General features: G+C 42.8%; 2 protein-coding genes across 2 annotated transcripts; both read right to left on the bottom strand.

Moving 5' to 3' along the window:
• Positions 1–414: 414 nt before the first annotated feature.
• LOC140010702 (uncharacterized) lies at positions 415–1,064 on the bottom strand. Its single transcript, XM_072058019.1, has 2 exons — positions 964–1,064; positions 415–859 (listed from the first exon to the last, which is right to left on the bottom strand). The coding sequence occupies exons 1-2, from the start codon at positions 1,062–1,064 to the stop codon at positions 415–417; spliced, it is 546 nt and encodes a 181-aa protein (XP_071914120.1).
• A 331-nt stretch (positions 1,065–1,395) lies between these two features.
• LOC113699915 (uncharacterized) lies at positions 1,396–2,766 on the bottom strand. The gene has a single exon (XM_027220259.2). The coding sequence runs from the start codon at positions 2,764–2,766 to the stop codon at positions 1,396–1,398; it is 1,371 nt and encodes a 456-aa protein (XP_027076060.2).
• Positions 2,767–17,102: the final 14,336 nt, after the last annotated feature.

Raw genomic sequence — 17,102 nt, 5'->3', positions numbered from 1 at the left:
AGGTAGCGTGCCGACCTCTTGGGTGGAGCATCTATCGAACTTTAAGCTAACAACTAAATTGTCAAGGACAACAGACTAAGGTATCAACAAACTACATCAGACTAATTCCCGACGTGCCGACCTCCTGGGCCGAGCGCCAAACATTAAAGGCAACCATGCCGACCTCCTGGGTCGAGCGTCAAACTCTCAGACTTTAAAGGCATTACATCGGCATTACATCCATTACCATTCATAATCACTCAGGGCCCCCCACTAGGACACTTAGCATTGCCTGAGTGTGCTAGTGTAGGATTTAAACTTAAAAGTTAAACGACATTGATAATGACGAACTTAAAACTTGAAAGTCGAACATTTATTCAATGATGAACTTGTATGCGGATTCCGAAGAATAGACAGTAAGATACCTGGCCCAATCTATCCTACAAACAATCGCAAGTTCGAGAAGTGCCAAGTGCGTGGTACCTCCGCTCCATCCAATTTGGCAAGCCTGCAGTACCCAGCTCGACTCGCCTCCAAGACTTTATACGGCCCCTCCCAATTCGGGTCGAGCTTGTTGGAACTATGAGCGCGGCTGACAGAGTTCTTTCTTAAGACAAGATCTCCTGACTGGTACTGCATGTTCCTCACCTTCACGTTATGATAGCGGGCGAGCTGGCTTTTATACTTAGCCATCCGAATCGCCGCTTCCTCACGTTTGGCCTCCAACATATCCAAGTTACACCTCAGTTCTTCTTCGTTGGCTGCCGCAACGAAGTTCTGTGTCCGAGGCGAGGGGAGGCCGATCTCCACTGGTACCACCGCTTCTGCCCCATAAGTTAGGGAGAACAGGGTCTTGTGGGTGGCCGTCCTTGGCGTCGTGCTGTAAGTTCAGAGGATACTAGGGAGTTCATCTAGCCAGTTAGACTGGGTCAGTTCCAACCTAGTCTTTAGTCCTTGCAAAATGGTTCGGTTAACATTCTCCACCTGACCGTTGGCCTGGGGGTGACTGACTGATGTGAAATATTGGCTAATCCCGAGCTCTTCGCACCAGCTCCTGAAGGGGTTCTCAGCGAACTATCGCCCATTGTTAGATATCAAGACATGCGGGATCCCAAAGCAGCAAACTATGTTCTTCCAGAAGAATTTCTGAACCGCTTTCCCAGAGATAGTGACCAGGGGCTCCACCTCCATCCATTTTGTGAAGTAGTCGATGACCACCACGAGGTGCTCGTATCTCCCCGGGACCCGAGAGAAAGGCCCCAAAAGGTCTATTCCCCACTGAGCAAAGAGCCAAGGACTATGGATGGAGACCATCTCCCGACTTGGCCGGTGGCGCTGCGGGGCGTGCACCTGGCAAGCTCGGCATTTCTGAACCAATGCAGCGGCTTCTTGAAACACTGAGGGCCAATAGTAGCCCTAGAGAAGGCACTTTTTGGCCAACACCTGGGATCCCACATGTGCCGCACATAAGCCTTCGTGAACTTCACGGAGGACATAGTCGCCTTCCTCAGGAGTCACGCACTTTAGCCAGGGAGATAGATACGACCTCCTGTATAGGGTCTCCCCGGCGTAGGTGTACCTAACAGTTCTGAACTGGAGTTGACGAGTTTCGATTTTGTCCCCGGGAAGGACATCTGAGCCGAGAAAATCCACAAGGGGAGTCATCCAGGAGGCCGGGCTGGCTATAGCAAAGACCCGGATCTGGTCAATGCTTTTTTGCTTGACCACCTCTACCAAGACTTCCTTACTCAGATGAGCAAACGAGGAGGACGCAAGTTTCGACAGGGTGTCCGCGCGCTTATTCTGTGATCTCGGCACTCGCTCGATTTCAAAGGCATCGAACAGGGTTATTGCCTCTCGTACCTTAACTAAGTATTTTTTCATGACGTCCTCCTTGGCCTCATACTCCCCGCGGACTTGGTGGATCACGAGTTGAGAGTTGCTCCGGATTTTGATCGCGGTTATACCCATCTGGTGGGCTATCCGCAATCCCGTCAATAGGGCCTCGTACTCAGCCTCATTGTTGGATGCCGGGAAGTCGAATCTGAGCGCGTAGGTCAGCTCTTCCCTAGTCGGCGAGGTGAGCAGCAGGCCGGCCCCACTTCCTTCCTTACCCGAGGCCCCGTCTACGAATAGTACCCACGGCTCTTCCGGCCGTGCCTCCTTGGGCGGAGAGCTTGGCTCAGCCATGGACAAACTTGCTCCCTCAGCAAGGAAGTCTGTCAGGGCCTGAGCTTTGATAGCAGTGCGAGACTGATAGCCGATGTCGTGCTCGGCCAGTTCGACGGCCCACTTGGTCATCCTGTCCGAGACCTCAGGTTTTGTGAGTATCTGTCGCAAGGGCTGATCGGTCATGACTACAATACTGTGGGGTTGGAAGTAAGGTCGGAGTTTCCGGGCGGTGTGCACCAGGGCAAGGACCAATTTTTCCGCCGGTGTATACCGCGTTTCCGACCCCTGTAAAGCTCGGCTGACATAGTATATTGGCTTCTGAGCCCTCCTATCCTCCCGGACCAGAACCGCGCTAACGACCTCGCTGCAAGTGGACAAGTATAGGAACAAGGTTTCCCTCTGCTCCTGGGGGGTCAGGGTGGGTAGCTCGGCTAGATACGCTTTCAGGTCAGTGAAGGCTTTCTGGCATTCTTCAGTCCATTGAAAATCCTTAGGCGCTTTCAGGATCCGAAAGAAGGGTAGCCCCCTCACCGCTGAGCGCGAGAGAAATCTATTCAGGGCGGCCATCCGACCCGTGAGCCGCTGGACCTCCTTTATGCTCCTCGGAGGGGCCATGTCCATGATGGTTTGGAGCTTATCCGAGTTGGCTCGGATTCCCTCTCGGGACACCAAGAATCCTAGGAACCTTCCCGACCTAACTCCGAAAGTACATTTCTTCGGGTTCAGTCGCATCCGACTCTTCCATAGGACATCCAAGATCTCCTTCAGGTCGGGGATGAGCCGCTAGTCAGTTCGGCTTTTGACGATCATGTCGTCCACGTAGACCTATATGCTTCTGCCGATCTGATTTTGGAATAATTTATTGACCAGACGCTGGTAGGTAGTTCCAGCGTTTTTCAGCCCGAACGGCATGGTCCGGTAGCCGTAAGTTCCTTCCTCAGTGATGAAGGAAGTCTTCTCCCGGTCTTTCTCGGCCATCTCTATCTGGTGGTATCCCTTGAAGGCATCCAGGAAACACAAAACGTCAAAACCCACAGTAGAGTCCACTAACCTGTCGATCCTTGGCAGGGGAAAACAGTTCTTTGGGCAGACCTTATTCAGATCCGTGAAATCCACGCACATCCTCCAAGACTGGTCTTCCTTCTTCACTAGGACCGGGTTGGCTAGCCAGGTCGGGTAGTGTACATCCAGGATGATCTTTGATTCCAACAACTTGCCGACCTCCTTTTTGATCACCTCATTCCTCTGGGGTGAAACTCCTCTTCTTCTGCTTCACCGGCTTGAAGCGGGGATTTACGTTGAGGTGGTGGACGGCCAGGTCAGTCGGAATCTTGGGCATGTCTTCAACCGTCCACGCGAAAACCCGGGAATACTCCCTCAGCAGGGTCTTCATACCCTCCTTCTCCTCAGAGGGTAGCCGCGCACCGATGCGGAGGACCTGGTCGGGCTGGTCCTTCCTCAAGGGGAATTCCTCGATCTCGTCCTGGGTGCCCAGCTGTCAGGCCTCCTCCCTCGGGATGTAGGGTTCCAAGTTGGTCGTCTGAGCGACCACCTTCTCCCGTCCCCGGAGCATGGCCAGGTAGTAATTTCTGGCCACTTCTGGGTCTTTGTGCACCTCGATTATTCCTCCGGGGTGGAAAATTTGATGTTGAGGTGGAGCGAAGAAGGAATAGTTCGGAGAGCGTTCAGGGCGGGCCGTCCCAAGAACACATTATACGGGGATGACTGCTTGACCATCACGAAATTGACAGGGATGGTCCGACATTTGGGGGCCTGCCCTACCGTAACCATCAGGGTGATCATTCCTTCCGGGTTGATGGGTGGTCCGGTGAAGCCTACTAGGGGTGTCCGAACCGGGGTCAATTGCCCGTCCTCCAGGCCGAGCTCTTTGAACATCCGGTAAAACAGGATGTCCACCGCACTCCCTTGGTCGACGTAAACCTTCTTCACCCGATAGTTATTGGTGATGACGTCTATCACGATGGCCTTGTGGTTCCCGGATGCCAGGGGAACCGCGTCCCTTGATTCGAAGGTGATCTCCTCATCCATGCTCAAGCGCTTCAGGGAATCATCCCCTTCGGGGAGATGTCACCTATTCTTCCAAGCTGCATAGTTGTCCCCCCCGTGGGACCCCCAACGATGGTATTTATCACCCCTGCTAGGTTCTGTGTGTCCCGGTCGGGGAAGTGGCCCCGAAGCACGTCACGCTGCTCAGGGAGGTCACGACGCTGGCCCTCGCCCCTGTCTCCGCGGTAGGCGCGTCCCGACTCCTGATCCGGTCGACCTTGCCGCATGAATCGTCCCAAGAAACCGCGCTGGATCGATCCTCGATCTCCTTCCGCAGGGCCCAGCACCCCTCCATGTCGTGCCCGACGTCACGGTGAAAGGCACAGTACCGGTCCTGATTCCTTTTGTTCCGGGGGGTCCCCATCTTGGGCGGCCGTTCCCCTAGGCCCTCTGCCTCCATGACAGCCAGGATCTGGACTCTAAACCGAGTCAGCTGGTGTAGCCTTTCTCCGGGAGCGGTGGCGGAGCAGGGACTTTGTCCTTCGAAAGCCGGTCAAAGACGTTCTTCTTAGCCGGGCTATCCTTGTTCTTCGGGGGGTTTTCCCGTTCTCTCCGATCTCCGAACTCCCGATCTGACTCTCTCTTCAGGCGGGCCGCCTCCCCTGATCAAGAGCTCCTCCAGGTCTCCGGGAGGCTTCTCGGCCAGCTTGTAGAAGAGCTCCTCTACCCTGAGCCCGTTCATGAAGGTGGCCATGACCACATTTTCATTCTTGTCCCTGATCTGCGAGCTCTCCGTGTTGAAGCGAGTCATGAAATTCCTCAGTGACTCGTCTGGCTTCTACCTGATCGCCATCAGGTGGGTCGCGTTTTTTGAATAAATCTTCGAAGAGACGAATTGGGCGACGAACTACCTAGCTAGTTCGGGGAAACTTCGGATGGACCCTGGTGCCAGGCCCTGGAACCAGAGTCTAGCTTTTCCCTTCAGAAACATGGGGAAGGTCTTGCAGCGGATTTCATCCGCGGCTGTTTGCAGACGCATGTGCGTCAGGAAGATCGATGGGTGGTCTTCCGGGTCGGTTGAAGCGTCATACAGCTCAATGTTCGGGATCTTGAACCTCCGGGGTAGTGGGTAGTCCTCTATCTCCCGGATAAAGGGCGAGGTGGTATAGTTGTCCTCGTACAACTGCGGCCGTAAGATCTGCTCGAGTTCGTCTCGAACAGGCTTCCACTGGGGAAGGTTGCGCAGCTGGCTTTTGACAGATCAGTCGGGGGAGCGTTCAGGCTCGTTCCGCGCAGGCTTCCGCGGTGAGGGGTTTCTCGATCTACTCCCCGTGGACCGGTCGCGGGAGTACCTCTCGCTATCCCCGACCACCGAAGCTCTGGGGCGAGGGGGAGTCCGCGGCCGTTTCCTTCTGAGGGGCTGGTCCCGTGACTCATCCTCCGAGAGACCGAGAGGTGATTCCTTCTCCTTCTCCTTCGCCTTGGAGGTCTGCGCGCCCCCTGCTTCTCCCCTCTCCTTCGCTTGCCGGATTATGTCTTCCAGCATGGGGAGGTTTTCCGTCACGAACTGAAGGATCTGCTGTCTCCGTTCCCCGGAAAGAGCTGAGCCTCCGGCGTCTCGATCCGCCTCGGTCTCCCTTCGCCGGGACCCCTCGCCGGCTCCAGGATCGGTGTTCTCTACGGTCCGCTTGGAACGTGTTCTCGCCATCCACACAACTTCAATTACCTCTCGTTTCCCACAGACGGCGCCAACTGAAGAAGCGCTGAGCTTCCCTAGATCGAACTGACCTGATGAGCTCGGCGTGCTGATGAGAAGAACATATTCCAGCCCTGCAAAACAAACGGGAAGTGATCCCTAGGGTGACTGACAGAGGAGCTCCGAGGTGGTCCCCGAGGGCACTCCGACGGTCAAATTAGTTTTTCGGTGAGGGGAATTTACTGAGTGTAAAACGGTTGGGAGTGTTTTTCCAATAGGGAGCGTACCTTGTGTAGTTAGTGTGCGTTGCTATTTATACCTGCTCGAGAGCCCGACCTCCGTACGTTCCGAGACTTACCCGGTATAACCTCAATCCCGCGCTGAGGGGGATTCTCCCCACACTCTGCGGGATTGTTCCCTGGAGCCTTTCGGAGCCCTAGTGGCGGTGTGCCCCAGGACGGTTGTTAGGGGCCTGGGGTCCAAGTCCAACTCTGCCCTTCCTGACCTGCCACGTGTCCAGGCCTAGGACGGGGCCTCTGCAAAAGGCATCAACACCAGAACAAGCAAACCACATGAATGCAACCTTCAATTATGACCAACAAATTGATAAATGCAAAACAAACCACTAGACTCAGAATTGAAGCAAGAAACAAAATATTCAAACTATGGCTAACGCTAATCAATCAACCGCCTTTGGTCTCACAAAGAGGTCTGGACATTCAAAGGGGTCTGCACAGTTCGTATGGTTGCAGGGGATAGCTAGCTAGAGACCCTCCCTTCCAAGATTCAGCTCAAGATTCAGTTCACAACCCTCCCTTCCACTTCGTTTCACTCTCACAACTTAACATTTAGCTCACACGACCTACATTGGACAGAAAATATCGAAAATAGATGGAAAATATTGAGATTATTTACCTCAAATTATGCCATGACAACCTTAGGTCTTCTTTTCCTTGAGATTCAGTTTTCAAACTCTGGCTTTTCCCCAAAATTCATGGTCAATTTTCCATGCTCTTGCCAGCAAGCAACTATGACGAACTAGGGATTTTTGCTATCTGTTACTCTACTAAAGCTGCCCTATCAGTTTGGGTAGCTCAAATTAGGGATGCAAATGGCGGCTTAAAGTGATTTTCTCAGTAGTGTCAGCAAGATAACAGTGGAGAGATGAAGAAGAAGATGGTGTCCGAAGGCAAAGAAAGAGGGAAATGAGTTTTGTCTGAAATTTGGGTAAGTGTTGTTAAATGTTTTTCTTCCAAATCAACTTCAAACGGCATCGTTTTTGCTTCTTTTAGAACCCCGCCTCTACTCCTTCAATTTTCAGCTTCCCGCTTCCACTATTGCACATTAAAAAATTACGTCTTCTCTCTCTAAATTGTTGAACTTTTCTTTATAAAGTAACGCCTTCCCTCTTTTTTTCTTTTCCCAATCTTTGTGTAATTAAGATTGTTTATTATTTTGAGCTTTTTTAACTCACAAGCTATATTAAAACTTTATTTGTTGTATTAAAACTTTGGAATATGAAATTTTAGTATTTTTGGATTTTTTTTTTACTAACATAGGTTTTTTAGGATCTCTACAAAAAATAATGTTCAAAAACTAAAAGGCTTATTAAAAAAGTGTTTATAATTTTAAAAAAAAAGATCTTTTAATGCAAATATTTTTGGTATCAATTTAATAATTTTATCAATTATGCATGAATTGTGGTCTGACAAGACCTAACAATCTGTTTAGTTGATCAAATAACCAAAATAGTTTGCTAATACATGCATGAAACACTAAATGTATTTGATACAAGTACTGATTCATAAACCATAAACAATTTGATTATTGTAAATTGTAATTAATAATAAACTCCAGTCATGCAATTGTCAAGATTTTTACTTAATTTCATATTAAATTTTATTATTCTTCGCCATTATTTTCACACTATGTTAATTAGTAATTTCCCATATGTTGTCAAGAGAACTAAATAATGAATTCATGATATTTTTTTAACTTTATAACAAGGTATTAGCTAAGTTTGGAATAATTAAAAAATAGGTATACATTTTTTATTACATTACTTTCCTCATTTTGCCAATGATAAACATAGCCTAAAGTGTAAAGCGTAGGGTGCCATAATAGAATTAATGAAATCGGTTTATCACATACGAGGCTAAATTGCAAAAGATAAGGTGTTATAATAGAGTTAATGAGATTAGTTTACCACATACGGGGATAAAATATAAAAGTTTGGGTGGTATAACATAATTAATAAAATTTATTTACAGCAAATAGGCCATATAGAAAAAATTAGGGTGGCATATGGGGCTAAAATGTAATAGTTAGGGTGTCATAGTAGAATTAATAAAATTTATTTACAACATATGGGCCATATTGAAAAAATTAGGATGGCATATGGGGTTAAAATATAAAAGTTAGGGTGTCATAGTAAAATTAAAAAAATTTATTTACAACATATGGATCATATTGAAAAAATTAGGGTGGCATAGTAGAATTAGTGAATGTGAGTTAGGAACAAATACTTTGATAGTGACGACTAGTTGTTGTCACTAATTCTGAACTGGCAACCATATTGTGACAACATTTTAAGTTGTCATTGTAGGACCTATTTCAGTGACAACCTATTTTCCAGTCGTTACAATGTTGATCTCCCACCACACTGTTTAGTTGCGCGCCATCCATATTATGACGACTTATCCCGTGTTGTCACTGTTGACGAGTATACCCACGGTCAACTATGATGACATCAAAACTCGTCACTAAATTTTCTCAATTGTGATAAGTTTCTCTGTTGTCACTGAGAATGTTGTCACAAAAGGCCAAATTTCTTGTAGTAAGAAAACCTTTAGACCACTCTAATCCTCGTAGCTATGAACTTATTCATATAACCTCAACCTACAACTAAACAAATTAGTGAACCTTTGATTGTTGATGGAAGGCACCACAATCAAGTGCAATTCTTGATTGATAAGCTGATTGAATACTTGAGTTCAACCCTAAAGTATTCACAAAAAGTTTTCAAGAAAGCCAAGAGAATATCTCTCAATGTTATTATCAAAAACGTCTAACTGTTATAAGTAAAGGAATGGTTATTTATAGCCAAAACTAGCCTACTTAGACTAATCCGAATCGGATATAGATTTAGTCACTTATTCCAACTATTAATGGACTTAACTAATTAACTTTTGGCCCATTAAGCTTAAAGTTCAACACAAACTTGGTTGGTTTATTAAAAACTCATGATAATTAACAAAACTAATAATAGGCTAGATAAAACACATTGAAAATTGAAAGGAAAGCACAGAAAAGACACAAAAATGGCCCAATGAAGTCCGGCGCTGGACATAGAGTCAGAATTTGCATCGGATATTCTCTGGAACAGGATCCACGAGGGGATCTATGGATGGGTTAGGTCGCGGATCCATCAATTTCCTTCTTCCTCAACTTGGAGAAGTGTATAGAACTCACTCCTCGCAAGCCTAACTCCTTCTAGGTGTTTATATGTTCCAATTTGCTCTTGAACAGCTCACACCAATGCCTGTAATACCTCTTTAAACTTCTTAGCATAAGCCTTGATAGGATCATCTTTATTTCCTTGGACAGCATGGTTCGAAGACTCGGCCGAGACCGAGACGACTGGGCCGAGTCGTCACCGTCTCGGCTTAGTCCGAGACGAGACTGCGACGAAACGATACCGAGATACGTGACTCGCCGAGACGCCACCGTGAAGAGTTGAAACAGCCGAGTCTCATCGAGTCACTCCGAGTCATCCCAAGTCAACTCGATTTTTTATTATTTTTACAAATTTTTTAATTATTTTTGTTTATCATATTTTTTACAATTTTTAGAATATTAAATATTTCAAAAATTTGCGTCTCATCGAGACCGCGACCGATATGCTGAGACTGATGTGGACGTTCCAGACCACGAACGCAACCTCGACCGCGACTTTGAACCTTGTTGGACAGCCTTGATGCCCCCATCAGAAATGCTAAGATTTAAACTTACAAACAAGTGATATAATTGGTACTCTTTCCATAAGGCCAATTAATGTTACAAATTAAATATTGTATAAAAACGACAAAAACAAATAAAACTGGATACCTACTTGTCGGGTAAATCAAATAAGCCCACTCTGACCATCCTCTCTCCTCTCTTGCTTCCGTCTTTGCCCTTACCAATTCCGTTGCTCTCCTCTCTGCTGTCCTCCCCTTCAACCTGAAATCTCAATTTTTTTTTAATTCATATTGTCTCGGCATACAACTTATGATGCATTAAGAATGAGCTTAATGCAACTTATTTATATAAATGAGAATTTAGTTTTGATATGTTTTTTTAAGGGATGAAATTCATCATTTTCTCTTTTAGTTTTTATATGTTGAATTAAATCTTTGATTTCTATAGCTTACCCGTCATCAATGGTGTATCGTTCTCCCTGGAGCTGTGGTTGTTTTCTGTAGAGTGATCTAATTGACTTACCATATGGTGAAGAGACGGACAAGAGATCACTATAGTCAAAATCGGCCAACGAGGGAAAAATACTGGTTATTGGTCTAGCCCAAAAATACAACAAAGTCAAAATCAGGAGTTATTTCCACGTCTCAACCGATTCAAGCTATTTGGGGTTGACTTTCCATTAACTCAAGAAGCAACATGACCGTAACTCTCCACTTACTTCCTCTATCCAACATAACACCCACTCGGATCCGGAACCCAACAAACATTAGGTGGCAATACTATTCGAGTATGCCAAATAAGATCTCAAAAGATCAATCTATAATATTTCCCAAGGTTCACCAAATTTCTCGACCAAGTCCTTGCCTGCTCAAGTTACAAGGTTAGGCAAAGGGATTTGGGCGTCCCTACAAGCACGAGTGGTCGATGAGACAATGTTCCAATTGACTTAAAATCAGTGATAGTACTGAGTCGGTATGAGAGACACCTCTCACCTGAATAGGGTGTGTTACATGCTGCCGCTCAGAGAATCAATCATAGCATTGAGTCGATATGAGAGGCACCTCCCACCCGAATAGGGTGTGGTACATGCTGCCGCTCAGTGCTCATGAGTTAAAACATGTTTGAGTACAAGTGCAAGTCATACACATTCATTTTTCAAGTAACGAACATTCAAGAGGGAGAGAACGAGGGCGATAAAGTACACCCCTACCTCGACAAGATCGTAAGAATCACATAGTACTTGTACAATTATCATTTCAATCATAATAACATAAAGTATGCACTTGACACTCACCAAATTCAAAAGCAAGCGAGCAAGTAAGTCCTTTAATTATCCACACCGGGATTCCTTTCGAAATCCTCTTGAACACCTGAAGAAATATCAATCAACCATCACTAAATGCAAATCACCTCTAGGTCAATTTTCCCCTTAAACCATCACTCATGTACCCTAAATCACTTAGCATACAAGGGAGAAAACTCATTTGCTTAGGTAACCAAGACAACGCATCAAGAGAGGTTTAATCCTTTGAAACCAAGATTTAAAATAAAGGTCTAAAGTCACAAGAGACCTTGTATCCATCCATGAAATCAAGCTTAAAATGGACTAACAATCTCAAAGGAAAGTTGGAAGTTCTTAAAAGTACATTTTTGTTTGAAACCGGAAAATTCCAGCTTTGTGCGACAATACTTGAAAAATCATACCTTGAGCTTCGTAAGTCAAAAGATTGGAAACTTTATACCATTGGAACTAGATTCAATGTACTAAAACTCTAAAGAAGACACTTTTTCTAGATTCAAATAAGAAATCATTCAAATCTCAGCTCCAACTTGCTGTTTCATTAAAACAGGGCAAAACAGTCATGATTTTTAGTGAAATTTGAAAATTTAGCAAAATTCATAGGAATCGAATTGGCCCCTGAAATTTATAACAGTAAAAGAAAGTCAAATCTAGTTTCAAACACAACAAGAGAACTCAATTTGGATTTTCCTACACCAAGATACAATAGTTTTATGAAAACTGGTTTTTGAAACCTGATCCACGGATTTCCAGTCTTGGAGCATCGACACAGTTTCGAAATCAGGTCATAACTACAGCTACACAAGTCTAAATTAGTGTGGTTTATGGCGTTGAAAACTAGATTCAAATTACTATAAATCATTAGAAGAAACCATCTTCAAATTCATTTCACAAGAGGAGTGAAAATGAGCTAAAAGATGCAGCTGTGCAGGTGTCACAGGTAAGTAGGAGAAAATCAGTCAACTTTGCCGGTTCACTATGGCTCACAAAAAACGAATTAGTAGGGGTATTTTATGCCGTTAAGAAACCCTCAGAGTCTAGTTTTAAATGCCACAAACAACACTTGATTTTGACTCCTGTACGAAAAATTATGGCCTGTTAAGTACACGCTGGTCTGCTATCCTGATCAGAAATTTTCTAGATTTGCTTCCTCACTTTAACCCAACTTTAACTCAACCAAATGAAATGCTTTTTGGGAGATAATTTACACACATATACACCAACATATAACAAGCATTTTGGCATCAAAATAACCACAAAATTCGAAATTAAAATGAAGGAAAAGAACCAGCAAAAATTTCGGACAGCTTGCTCTCCTTCCTCTTCAACTTTTCTTTTCAACTTTCACAACCAAAGCCAAGTTGCCATTCACTAAACAACAACCAAACAAGCAATAATTTCTCAAGGCCGTAAGGCATCTACCTAAAGTCAAGGTTCATTGAACCCATTAACAACCCAAGCTTAACTAGTTAAAACTAACTAAACTAACCATAAGTTGGAAGGAAAAATGAGGGTTTTGGAGAGTTACCTTCCTCCAAGTGTAGAAGACAAAACCACAAGAGTTTAATCTCTAAACCACCAAGATTCTCTCCTCCTCCAAGTCTCCTTTTAAGCTTGAGTGATGATCCAAGAAGATGAGCAAGTTTGGAGTGAGTTTTTGGGAGCAAAATGGAAGAAGATGAAGCTGAAATTTTGGATAAAATGGTGAGGGGATGGCCGGCCAAGAGGAGAAGAAAATTGAAACTTTCTTGGCTAATTGGGAGATGAAGTAAACGGCCAAGAAGAAGAGGAAAGAAAGGAAATGAAATTTTTGGCCAACTTTTTTTTTTACTTAAAGGCTAAGAGTAGTCCAAGTCAAGGTCAAAGTTCCATGGATGTTGTGACAATTGTCCTTCCAAGATTAATCCTCATCCTATTGTTTTCTAATCATTAAAATATCTGAACAATCTCTAATTATCTCTTAATACCTTATAAAATAATATTTCTTTGTACAAAACTCCTTTTAATTTTTAAAAATTTATTGCACTTACCGCATTAGCGGGTCCCACTTCCATAATACACTTCAAATTTAACATACACTAACTTATACAAGAAAAATGATTTAAAAACTTGACTCACTTATAAAAATATCTAGGAAATTAAGACAATAATTTAAAGTAAAGAATATGCATTCAAAGAAATAAAATAAAATATAAAATAATTTTTCGAGTCGTCATATAATATCTATCTATATATGTACTATATTATGCGTGGGAATTTGAAATAGTGCATTTAATACATTAGGTTTTCTAATCTAATTAAAGACGGATTTTAAATCACTTCTACTTGACAAGTTGATTTTTAAATAATTAAACTTCAAGTAAAGCAAGAACTCATCCAATAATCGACAGACTTCAATACTAATCAACGTAAAGTCGTTCAACAATCAATCAATAATTTCTAAAGATCACGATTTTTCCTGTGGTGAATCTATATTTTTCCAAACTTTTAACTCAAACTTGTCAAGTGTCTCGAGTCTTCTGCTCAAACTTTAACTCAAACTTGTAGGTTGAATGCAGCAAACCAAACTATTGTCTTTGATTATGTTAAACATGAGAAAAGAGAAAAAAGCGGAATCAAGAAATGAAGAAGTAGGATGGAGGAGGTCGACTCGAAGTTTTGACCAAACACGTGACGATTCAAAGTTTGAGAAACTTCTACCAGAAGTGGTCCTAAAGTTTGGAGACACCAGATTGTTCCTTACCATGTTAATAGAGTGATTCCCTGATAAGAAACACCTATTGCCTTGGTCTTGGTCTCTGAGTAGAAGTCCTGGTCTTTGCTTGCCATAAAGGTAGTTGCTGGGAAAGTGTGATCTAGCTTAGTTTGCCTTAATTTTTGTTCCCTATTACAAGTTTACTACTGATTGGTGTGGTAAAATTTTCTTCATTTGCAGAAAATTTTAACTGCTTCTTGATAGGTTGCATTTTTTTCATTAATTTTATGGTTATTTCCCTCTTTTATTTTACCAAATATTACGTTAATTGATGGATTCTACTTATATTTGGTTAATGGTGCTAATTGTAGGAAAAAGAGCAAAAGTGACAAAAAGAGGCAATTTTCCAATTAATTTGATAGTGGCACGTTCGGGACCAGTTTCCAAGTTCGATTCAAACTCTAAGCAGCTTTAGAGGAAGATTTGGAAGACTTGAATTCTAATTATTAGTTTTATGGTTGAATAAGGAAACTTGAAATACTTTCTTTTGTGGTTTATTTTTCTATTTAGGAAACTAGTTTTATTTGGTAGTAGACTTGAATTAGGAAACTAGGAGAGAAAAGGTCAGATTCCCATTTGATTAGGACTTCGGCCAAAAATAAAGCATCAGGACTCTTTGCTTTGCAAGGAGGTACGATTGCCGCTTGGCCTTTTGGCCAATCTTTTGTTTTCTCTTGTTTTTCTCTTATCAAAGACTAAGCGGCTGGTTTTGGAAAAATGGTGTGAATTGCTTCAATTGGCTATGCGCAACTAAGTTCCTTTTCTAGTTGAAGGTCAAGTTGAAGACTTTGTTCCAAACATCTATGGGATTGAATTATTTTACTTATTTCTTTTATTCATTGATATTAGTGTGTTTTCTGATTTAATTCTTGTAATTTTTTTGTTATTTGAATGTCAAGGGTCCGATATTCGAATTAATCTAATAATCTACTGTCAAATTAACCGGATAAATCCATAATTGTTTGATTGTCATTAATTTTATAATTATTTTTCCCTTGATTTTAGCCAAATATTGCATTAATTGATAGATTCTACTTATATTTGGTAATTGTGTTAATTGTAGGGATTCGGAGCGAAAAAAAGTTAAGAACATGAATTTTAACTAATTTCTGTGCAATTCGGCGTGGGCGCGTCAAGATCTAATTCAACAAGTCTGGGAACTCGGGATTCGGCACGTGATTTCCAATCTCAAATTGAATCCGTGGATGTCCATCTCTTCACCTGATGATTGGTCTCCTATCTCTATTAGGACACTAGTCTAATTTATTTATCTTACTTTTGCGGAAAGAATCCCTTAGGTAGTGGGAATTTGATATTGATTAGTAAAAGTAGTTGAGTAGTATTAAGAAACAACCGTACCAATGTGGATTGTTTCCTTATCTATTGGTTCAAGTGCGGCAGACTTGTCACTTAGGTTAAATTGTGATTTTTTCCTTGGCCGCAAGGGAGAGGACCATGACTCTTTGTGGGGAGGAGCGAGGACGGCAGCCGCTTGGCTTTCTTTTTCCTCTTGGTAGTTTTTTCTATTGTCAAACATTGATGCAATTTCCTTCAATGGAATTGCGTGAGTTACTCTCAATAGAGAGTAACTAATTTTATTTTCAGTCAAAGGTCAACTTGAAGACTCGGTTCCAAACATCTGTGAGATCGAATTATTTTACTTATTTCTTTTATTCATTGGTATTCGTACGTTTTCTGGTTTAACTTTTTGTGATTGTTTTGTTATTTGAATGTCAAGGGTCCGATATTCGAATTAACCTAATAATCTACTGTCAAATTAACCGGTTAAATTCGTAATTGTTTGATTGGTTAATACCAATGGCGACTAGCGTGATTGGTCCCATGTTAGGGTACTAGAATAAGGGACATTTACGTGTCCAAGAACTAAAGGGACACGAAAGACGCTGTCAAATCTGCCAAGGCACCTGGCCAGGAATATGCCGGAACCAGAAGAAAAGATGAATAGAATACACCCCAAAAATGGTGACATAGTAATAAAGAAGTAAGTCGTACTGCAAGGACGGTGAGCAAGAGAAACACGGCTCAAGAGTGGCAGGGGCCAGTTCATAAAATAGTCAAAAGGAATGCCAGAATTTCAGGAAGAAGGCCAAACACTAATACTAAGCTCGGTTTTGGTTTAAAAATTTTCAATTATTTAACTTTATTTAAACTTTTAGACTAATATTATTGTCGTTTTCATCTATCAATTTAGTCCAATTGGTCATCAAATTTGCAATTTAGTATTGTGTCATTTATCCATTTTGTTTCACTTACAACGTAATTAACTGAACAAAACACATAGTACAAGTTAATATTTAAACTAACAGGAAAAAAATTTGAAAAGATATACTAAATATAAATTTTTTTAAGCTACTCTCAGAGATTGTTGTATAACTCATACAATACAGAATATGTATCCTTTTTAATAATGAAAAGGAAATAATATTAGGTTACACATAATTTCAACAAAAAAAAAAGCAATAATGTAATTTTCTTTTATTTGGTTCCAGGACGGCCATTGGCCATTACATAGGAACTAGACGGGGTGATGCTACACTTCTGATATCAAAACACAGCAACAACATAATTGAAAATGGTGGGCTCTTGAACTCCGATAATCCTGGAGGCAAATTTAGGCTAATTTTTAGCTAGATGATCCGCACAGGAGTTGCTTTCCCTCCAAACGTGCATCAGCTGGCATTCCCAATCCTTCTTCATCCATTCTTGCGCCTTTCTGATCAGGTTGTGGTGAGGGCTATCCTTGGAGGCTTCTTTTGATAGTTGTATGCTCACTTTTGAGTTTGATTCAATTGTTAGTTTTCTTTCCCCTGTCTTCCATGCAAATTCCATCCCATAAATTAACGCCCACAGCTCTGTTTCAGTGTTGGTAGCTAAATCCAATGTTTGCTGAGAATCCTCCTGCCCAGCAGCCTTGGATTCCCAGCCGCAGCCCCGTCGACGTCATTAGTTTCTTCCAACCTGTTGGAGGCTCTGCCTGTCCAATGTCACGCAGCACTTCCTTCTGGCAAACTTTCTTGTGGGGATGGCTTTAGCTCTTGTATGAACCTCTTGCTTCCTCCACAATCTTCTGTAGGTTGAGGCTATGTTTTCAGAACCGGACCGGGTATCGATTCGGTCAAATTCAGGGGTCAAGAGTCAAGGGTCAATGAGTTCAATCGAATTCAATAGGAGTTGAACCAGATGACGTCATAATTAAAATTATTTAAAATTAA

Source organism: Coffea arabica, chromosome 7c (genome assembly GCF_036785885.1).
Source record: "Coffea arabica cultivar ET-39 chromosome 7c, Coffea Arabica ET-39 HiFi, whole genome shotgun sequence".
Classification (NCBI taxonomy): Eukaryota; Viridiplantae; Streptophyta; class Magnoliopsida; order Gentianales; family Rubiaceae; genus Coffea; species Coffea arabica.
The sequence above is the reverse complement of the archived record's forward strand: the minus strand, read 5'-3'. Positions and strand labels throughout refer to the sequence as shown.